We start from the raw sequence: 9,777 nt of genomic DNA on the forward strand, positions 1-9,777 counted from the left end.
TTATACCGGGCGATAATACCCGAACGCCATTCATAACCATTAATTAAAGGAAGGCATGTGTGAAAAAGGTTCTTATTTGAAATTTTTACATTTTTACAATAGTAAAAGTTTCCTAATTTATTGGAGGCTTTTCTCAGTTTCTTAAAAAGTGGTTTTCTTATAAAAGAACATGTAGTATCCGGGCTGCTCAAATGAACACCTAAGAAAACGTTCAAATAAACTCTGCGTAGGAGAACTGACAAAAATGTTCTGCGAATTTTGTAAACATTGCCAAGTCGTTTACTCACTATTGTTGTACAAATTACTTCATGCTTTTTGATTTTATAATCAGGAGATGATAATGACAAACATTTTAACCAAAATGGCAGCTCAAATGTGATATTCTTGTTATATAAACACAAAGCTGACTTTTGTTTAACTTGAACATGTAGATAAGATATATTTATACCATCTTGTTTTCAGATAAATCAATAGCTTTTTCTTGTTTATGTCATATGGAACTTAATCTTTTGAAGATTATGCTGGAAAGTTTATTGCATGGTGCTTTATAACCGTTTTTCAAGAAGGAAGAGAGAACTTAGTTATCAAAAAAGAAGTTACAAAAGAATACCATGTTGTATGATCTTCTTGCCTAAAAGTGCCGCTTATATTGGATACATTCTGGTTATATTGAGTACAATATCTCTGTTGTTTTCCACTGTAAAAGGGGACAACATTACAACCACGGCAAGCACCACCACAACAACACATAGAACAACATATGGAGTTCAAATTTGTAATGATAGAAAAACTGACTGCTCAAATAAATATATAAATGACTCATCTATATCAAGTTTATATAAACTTTGCAGAAGCTATCCAAGCTATCCATCTAGTATTCTAAATTTAAGTCGTTTTCACATTAAAAATATGCATTTTGATTTCTGCAACAAGATTCATCCTATGTTTGCACTTAGTATTTTTTCTAATGGCAGATCAAATTTTTCGACTTGGGTTAACTGTACCTTACTAGATGTTCTGCATATTGCTGATAAACAGAGTGAACGCTATTTTGATGATTATCACTGTATTCTCAACCGTGCTGATGACTGCAGTACTGTAAAAGATAAAACGGAATGTAAAGAATGCAAGGTATAACTTTCTATTTTTTAACCATTTGTGTTATTTAGTTTTATTTTGTATAGCTTTGCCACAAATTTTAAATTTTTAAGATATGTCTGACTCTGGATATTTATATACATGTTGTATGCTGGAGGACAGTATGCAACCAAAACCTTTGAGTAGGCATTTTCCCTACCTATATGTAAAAAAAAAATCAAAAATGATAGCTGTTTTGTATACGTAAAAGAAAAATTAATTGGGTTTTAACATTTTTTCTCTCTTGGTGATTTACTGTATAAATATTCTTTTCAAAAAGGTAAAGAAAATCTCTGTTAGATATTTTTTGTTTTGTTGTATACATAATTGTTAAATGTATATTAAAGTTCTCAAAAAAATTCTAAACTAATATTTACCACTTATGAATAATTTACATTTTTTCCTAAAAACATAACACCTTTTATTTAAAACAACATTTGTGATTTTTATTATATATTATAAGACACAATATAACCTTGCATATGATCTTATTTTGGCAAGATGTCTTTGACGAAGTAAAAAGATTTATCCATTAAGTATTTTGTTAAATGATATTGCCATGTATATATATACTGATCATTTAAAATATAAGTCCTAGTGCACAGTTTGTGCACTAGGATGTAAATTGTTATAAATTGTAGGAGTAAATGGTAATAAGAACTTTTTCTGAAAGATATCTATAAACATAGGATATTCCTATTTATGCAACACTTTGCCTAAATCTAATGTGTCAGGAAGTTATATCTTACCACCAAAAAACTAAGCATTGGGTTATTATTACTATTATATTATTTACCCAGGATAGCCTCTTCAGTTCCTATTGGTACTGCTATCAACGAGGGTCCTGCGAAGGGGGTCCTAGCGCATTTAAAGCTCCCATTTGAGCTACGAAAGTCGTGGAAGCACAGCAATCGCTCAACTAGACAACCGCCTAAGATATCAATTCTATTCTCATGCTGAGCGCTAAGCAGAAAGGATAGATTCACACTTTTATAGTCTCTGGCATGACTCGGCCGGGGTTTGAACCCAAGACCTCCCGCACTGGAAGCGAACGCTCTACCACAAGGCTATTAGTCGGTCCAATTTTTTTACAAGAGGTTTTTAGGTGTCATAGTTTACAATAAAGTCCATTGGGCAAAAAGATTGTACAGGATCAGTGAAACTTACTGACTTAAGAAGCAATCAGGTATTATTTAAAAAGCATTAGAAATAAAGTAAAGAAAAAATCCATCGTTACAGATTATTTTACGCTGTTCATGTTTAGGTTTACTCTGAGAACTTCTTGACATTTATTTGTAGTGTGCAAAAGATATATTATATTTAAAATTTGTAAATTTTAAATTCCTTAAAAATTCAGTGTTGTCTTTCAACTTAGTGATTTTTTCACACAAAAAAATAAACAGACTCAAAATATAAGTTTAGAAATATGAAATTCTGTAGGTTTCTTTATTTTTTTTTGCAACATAGTCATTGGGTGAAATCTGTGTAAAATCTGGTTTGCCAATTTGTAGTTTTTCCTAAAGTTCTTCTAAAAGTGTTGTTGAACAAGTTTTTTGTTGTTAATCTCCTCTTAATTTTTTTCCCTTAAACTTTATGTCTGGTTAAATTTTAACAATGGCTAATCACAATTTGATATAACCAGCATAATAAATCAGCATAGTCACCAATAAGTTTTGAAAAAGCTGCTAAAATTCCAGTTGTCATCCTTTTTATGGATAAATTGTTTTTTCATCTTTAAGAATGTGAAGATTTCATGGAATATTAAAGAAAATAGAAACAAAATTTTTTCTCATGAAAACAATTATATAAAATGAAATACATATGGAACTTTAAATCTTATCTTTCAAAACTAATTTTGGTTTAAGAAAAATTATCAATAGAGTTAAGGATTGCAATTCACTATTTGAAATCTGTTTTTACAAAATTGTGATTTCTCATATTTACATCAAACCACAATCTCGCTGGTCAACAAAACACAAATAAAAGGATCTGTCTTCCAGAAAGAGTATATATAACAGTTTCATTTAAAACAATTTAGATGGACATTTTCCTGAAAAGAAAAAATAGATTTGATATTTCTAGCATAGCAGACAAGTTAAAATTTTTCCTCCTTTACTTCTATACACTTGCTAAAAGGTCAACCTGAGATTTAAATGATTTATTTCGTAGAAAAGTTATTTCTCCCGTGAATACCGTGTTTTTAGAATTATTATTAATAAAAAAAGAATAGAAACCCCTGGTATGGGGGTAACGGGATGCTTTTTCGATCTTTTGAACCAGCCCAACAAATATTATTTTTCTTTTGGTAGCCATAATAAGAGAATCTCTTCAATATACTTTATTGCAAAATGTTAATGATATTAGGACTGATTGCAAGATATTGTTTTTGCGAATTTCTGCTAACACACACTTGATATTATATTATTTATTCTGTACATGGTAATTATTAGAAGACACCTCATGGGAGCATTTTAGAGTGTCAATATTTTACATTCCTGTTGAATAAGGGAGGGATATGGGTACTAAAAATAAAACATTATGTTAAAAAGTATTTTTTAATTCAGTCTTGGTAATTTTTTTTTGTTACTATTTTGTTATATATAATTGATAATTTTCTTTTTATCTTTGTTAGTTTTTTGTTGTTGTTTTTTGTTTGGTCTGTTTTTTTTGTTTGTTTTTTATTTTTTTATTTTGATGTGGAAAGAATAAATCAGCATACAATTACTTAGTCATCAAACTTGTATCCAATCAATTTCCTAGGTAACAAATTTAATGCGTATTTTTCAAAGAAGTTTGGGATGAACCTGGAACAGCACACTTTTTTGTAAAAATTATTTCGATAAGGATCATCAAGACTCAATTTCTCCCAAATAAGTTGACAACATGAAAGTAAAAATACAGTAGTGTAATTAATCATGTATATTTTAAAACATGGTATATATACATTTGCTTTTTTATTGGATACTAGCCTCGTTTATTCAATCAAATTTTTAACAATTATTTGTATAAATATTAGCCGATTTTTTAACAAATATTTAACACTTATTCAGGGCTTGGTATGTTAATATTTTCTAAATCATGGGGTACAAAATAAAAAGTAAAGCATTTTAAGGAATTCCCAATTTCATTTTTTAAGATTGTCTCCAGAATAAGACATGGCAAATTAAATGAGAGAAAATCCCAGTCACTGCCATAAACTCTGAAATAGCAACTTCCTCAGATTAATAGGAAAGAGTCAGAAATTTATTAAGATAGGAACCCCTAATAACAATTTTGAAAAAAATAAATTCTTTGTTTAGAAAAATTACAGAATACATTACAGCTCCTTTTTCAGGCTAAACAAAATCAAACTGTCTTTTTGAAGGGTGGGTTTTTTTTGAGGCCTTCCTGTCAACTCCCTTCACAATTACCTTATGCTTAAATAGAATTTGAAAACACATTGAGTTTTAAAAAGGTCAACCTTTTTTAAGGTGTGTATCGATGTTGCTATAGATATGCACTGAAATGCCAAAGCTCATAACTTGTCAAAATTGAAAAAGTAGGGCGGGAACGTAGATTTTTTTTATAAATAATGAACTATCTGTTCAACTTTGTTTTTCTAAGAATAGAAGTGTCCACATTGATACATATAGATTGGTACTTCCCTTAGTTGTGAATTAACAACGTGTTAACTTTATAAAGTGGAAATTTTAAATGTGTTTTTACTGCACAGATGTGTAGATGTGTAATCTTGTTAATTTGATTGTGAATTGATAACCAGCGGGGGACACCAGCAGAGGTCTTCAGCTTGAAACACTGAATTAGTTGTTTTGTTGTACTGTTATGAAGTTTACCAAGAACTTGTATGGAAATTTTCATAAAGTCTTTAATGAAATAAAGTTTTGTAATTTATAAAAATTTGATTCAAACTTTAAAAAAAATTTCAGGCCTTGAAAACTTTGATATCAGACTAGGTAACCCTAAAATCTAAAAATTTATTTTTAGCAAAGAAAACCTTAAAAAACCTTGAAATATAAGTATTTCTAATAACATATTTGTCTAGCTTCATATAGCAGTATTTGCAGCCTTTTTTATGTAGGAAAACTTGACCATTAAGAAATGACATTTTTAGACCTTTTTACATAATTTTTTTTGTGACTCTGTGCTTCTTTTAATCTTAAATTGAGAATATATAGGACGAATATGACGAATACAACATGAAGTTATTTCAAATCCCTTTAAAAATATACTATTAAAAATGATGATTTTGTGATTTGTCATTATAACGGATGGGTTCATCAAAAGTTCTTTAAAAAGTTGATCAACTTTACCTTATATTCTGTGTATTGGTATATTTAGGTGTAATTATATAAACATAATAATAATATAATTACCATTAAAGCATAAAGGTCAGCAACTTGTACTTAAATATAAGAGAGAACAAAGAAAAAGGACATTAATAAAATGCTTTCTTAATCGAACACGCTGCTTTTGTGCGGATATATAATGTGTATAGTTTTATAATGGGAAGCTGTAAAAACGTCATAGATAAGCAGCCATTAAAAGTTTTGCCGAATCGAGTCGTGTCACGCAGGTTACTAAGCCGTGCTGCACTTCTCGTCATGGACTTGAAACCAATTCTTGCATGCGTATAACATTATAAAACTGCTTTTTTAGAAAAATTTAGCTTTCTTAACGACAGCTACTATCTTAAAAAAATTTGGCAGATTCAGTTTGGCACGGTTCTTATGAAATGACGTCACCAGCAGAGCCAGATTGTTGCGTGCTTAAAGTTTTAACTCGGTGCGGTGAAGCTTATATAATAGATCTTTGTGACACTTCATAATCGTGGAAAAATTAACGAAACAAAGGCAGTCTTTTTTGTCGTTTTTCAGAAATGGGCAAAAGGGCCAAATGATGAATACTCTGCATGCAAAATGCGGCAAAGTCGCTACATTTGTTCACACGTAGGCTAATGATCGATGTCGGAGCCCACGATTGTCGCGAAATTCAGGAAAAATGGCGAAGCATGTTTTTAAAGTTTTTAAAGTTTGCTCAGTTAAGAACGTAGTAAGAAAAGTTTATTTTCAATTTCTGAATAAAGTAAACTAAAATTTAGACGTTCTTAAGCGAATACGTGATATTGTGTATTACGTCATTAACGAAGACATGATAGTGCAAGCGACTACCTTGTCCTTCCGACTAAGATGCTGGTGGCTGGAGCATATAATTTGTTCGTCTGCGTTCGGTTACAACCGACTTTGATTTACTCATATCCATTGCCAAGTGGACTATAAATTTTTGCATCGAAGCTATTCTAGAATCGTCTCCTCTGGAAGCTTTTGTCGTTTTCCGTCTGATACCTGTGAACAGAAACTCTGGTTTACGTCCCATTGGCATTGGTAAAGTGCTACATAGCGTAGTTAGGAAGATTGTGATGAACGTATCTAAAGATGACGTAATCAAATAAACCGAACCTTTGCAGGTTTGTGCTGGTCCAAATGCTAGCGTTGAAGCAGCAATCCATGCAATGCACGCTAGTGATGAGTCTGAAGCTGCTCTACTGATTATGTAGAAAGTGCTTTTAATTCAATTAATAGGAAAGTCATGCTGCACAACATCAAAATTGTGTCCATGAATTGCTACGTTTATCAGGAACTGTTATTCCTGGTGTAAATGGAATGGAGATCCTTTTGAAGAAAGGCACTACTCAGGGCGATCCTACAATACAGCTTCAAATGCTGTTGGCATTACACCTTTGTTGAAAGCACTTTTCCACTTCGTGTTGAGACGCCATAACGACATTCGTGTCGAGACGGCACAACGACATTCGTGTCGAGACATCGTAACTACATTCGTGTCGAGACGTCACAACGACATTTGTGTCGAGACGTCACAACGACATTCGTGTCATATAACTAATCGGCATAATTTTGGAAACTTATGAAGAAATACTTTAGGATTGTTTTCTGCTAATTAAACTTGATTTGTTAAACCGATTTCCGACTGTGTTTTCATTGCAATTACTTAAAAATGTTTTAACCCTGTGTTGACATTTTTATGTTTTATTTCAAACTACTAATTGGTTAGATTTTTTAGATTTTTTCATTTTTTTAGTTATGTTAATTTTTTTTTTTTAAGCAAATATTTACACTGGGTAAAAACACTCCAACTAAAAGAAGCTGTTACAATGTGTGTCCAGCCTAAAAAATATAAATAAATTTAGTTTGGTTAAAGATCTATATTAAAATATCAATATTCATATAAATAGTTGTGAAGACAAAAGAAAAAAGTCGCTATAAAATTTCTGACAGTCAATATGGCGTTTATTAACTGAAAAAATTAAAAAAGAAACATAAAAAAGCTTCATGGCGTACGACATCTTCAGTACATAAAATGTTTTGTGTGAGTTCTTCCTGCAAGTTGAAAGTCTTCGTGTATGGAAATAATTCGACATCTTTGGAAATTGGAACAATCAATTTTTGCAATTTTTGATTTTTTTGCCGACATTAGCCCGTAAACATAAAAATGAGGCTGCCATCTCTTTTGTTTTGTTATAGGAGTTATTTCTGCCTTTAAACTTTAAAAGAAGGCAGTTGTTCGAAAGTTACAAGGGGTGGGACATTTTGCCCCTCTCTTTCCTACCTGTGACGGGTCACTCGAACTCCAATTTTAATAGGGTTATGATAATAAAATGTGTACGCTACAGGAAATGTAATGATTCGTTCTTTTTCCTAAATGTAGGAGTCATACAAAGAATGGTTATGTATTCGAGAACTTCCTTTCTGGGTGAATGGCCAGACGTTATCAATGTGTCCATCAGTTCCTGCTCGTGTTTGTTTACAGTGTCCAGCACTGGCTCCTGAGAATGGTTACGGCGGTTATTCGTCGTTCATTTGCACCGATGACGGCGGTATTGACGGCGATGATGGCGGTAATGACTTTGTTCTTGGTCAACCTTACTGCGAGAAAAATATTTTGTTTTAATTGACTATTTTTTTTTAAATATTAAATCATCTATTAAGGGAGCAAGTTAAGAGAATGACAACACAGACGTCTATTACGCTTTGCTCCATTTCTATAGAATGATTCAAGAGCCCTGAGAACGATATTGCTAACTAGTTATTGCATGAACATCATAGAAATTAGATTAGGTTCATCATCATTCGGAAGATAAATCTTGTTTGTTTGTTTTGTTTAGAATATGATGATGCTGAATGTTTAAAACAACCCTGCGCATCGATAAAATGTCTAAGTGCATTATACCATCCTGTACAAAGCAACAATAACGCTAACAATGCCACCTGTGGGTAAAGACATCAAGTTGTAAGAAATTCAAGACAAGTATTCAAGCTTTTAATTACAACTTATAATTTTTTCACAGCCTGTTTATTTTTCTGTTGAGGTACGGTTCTATTTTTTCCTGCTCTTGTTGTTATTTGGTGGACCTAAAGTTTGTTTTAAACTTGTGTATCAAATTGTAATCACGAAATTATTTAATACGATAATTTTATGTTTTGTAGATATTTATTTCAAAATTTTTTTTCTTGAACTTTAAAAACAAATGAACACCACAAACGCAGGGACGTTGTGAATGTGGGAAAGCCCCTCATCATAAACAAAGACTCCGTCAATGTGGGGAAGCCCCCTTTCCTTCCCGCCAAAAAAAACCAAACGCGGAAACGGTCCAGAATAAACATGGATAAGCAATTTATTGATATATTTGGTTTGCATTTTAACCAATCTAAAGCGTTTGTTCATCGTATTTGAATTATCACGGTGTTCTTATCAAAAAAAGGTTTATCAACTCGCTATTATTGTGGTGAAATTTTCAAGAGCTTTTCTTAACTTTTTAAAAAAATTATTTGCAACCGAAATAAATTACACGAAAATAAAAATCATTTTTCTATCTCACTTTTTTTCAAAATTTTACTACTGAGTATTTTTCAAGTTCAGTTTTACTATTTCTCTTCTCGTATACGTTTGATCAGAATTCCACCGTTCTCACACGCGAAAATCGAAATTTGTGCCCGATAGAGTGTTATTCACTCGAAACTGAGTCTATTCGACATTCTATACAGAATCACTCTGATTCGATGCAAATCGTAAAATGAGCTCGCTCCGATTATGGCATCGTGTGAAAGCATCGAAACAAAATGGCTTTTAAAGTCAGCCCTCTTCTAGTTTGCCTGTAGACATTATTTTTTAAAACGATTTCTCTTCGGGTTATATCTAACCGCAACGTGTGAACACGGTTTTCGTCTCGTGTGTCAACACGGTTTTTGTCTCGTGTGCTTGTAACTATAAAGTAATTCATTGCTCTCCATCCTACTGACTTTAAACCAAAAGACTTTCATAATCGGGGTATAAATACAATTTTAAATTGCTGATGGTGAGAACACTAGGAGTTTTCTTTTTGGTGTTGATAATATAAAAAATAAAGTGTTAAAAACATGAGAGTGAACTTCTATTTTCATCTGCAGATTGTATACAATAGAAAAATGCTTTCCAATGTTTATTTTTGTATGATTTGTACTATTATTTCAAGTAATGATAAAAATACTTTTGTTTATATATTATATACGTAACTTTTAGTATTATTGGCCAACGTGATGTATATTTGTAGTATTCGTCAAGAATTGTTGACTCGAGTCTTATTTC

The 9,777-nt window shown here is 31.6% G+C and overlaps 1 protein-coding gene across 1 annotated transcript; it reads left to right on the top strand.

The window, feature by feature from the left end:
• The first annotated feature begins 257 nt into the window (after positions 1-257).
• LOC130636722 (uncharacterized) lies at positions 258-9,773 on the top strand. The gene is made up of 3 exons (XM_057446545.1): positions 258-1,131; positions 7,861-8,050; positions 8,318-9,773. The coding sequence occupies exons 1-3, from the start codon at positions 538-540 to the stop codon at positions 8,428-8,430; spliced, it is 897 nt and encodes a 298-aa protein (XP_057302528.1). The 5' UTR covers positions 258-537; the 3' UTR covers positions 8,431-9,773.
• The last annotated feature ends 4 nt before the right edge of the window (positions 9,774-9,777 follow it).

This window comes from Hydractinia symbiolongicarpus, chromosome 3 (genome assembly GCF_029227915.1).
Source record: "Hydractinia symbiolongicarpus strain clone_291-10 chromosome 3, HSymV2.1, whole genome shotgun sequence".
Taxonomy (NCBI): Eukaryota; Metazoa; Cnidaria; class Hydrozoa; order Anthoathecata; family Hydractiniidae; genus Hydractinia; species Hydractinia symbiolongicarpus.

Bases quoted from the DNA above. Each gene is read 5' to 3' on its own strand.
- LOC130636722 (XM_057446545.1), top strand. From the start codon at position 538: ATGGTGCTTTATAACCGTTTTTCAAGAAGGAAGAGAGAACTTAGTTAT. The intron at 1,132-7,860 runs GTATAACTTTCT...TCCTAAATGTAG, and splicing joins CGGAATGTAAAGAATGCAAG to GAGTCATACAAAGAATGGTT. The intron at 8,051-8,317 runs GTAATGACTTTG...TGTTTTGTTTAG, and splicing joins TATTGACGGCGATGATGGCG to AATATGATGATGCTGAATGT.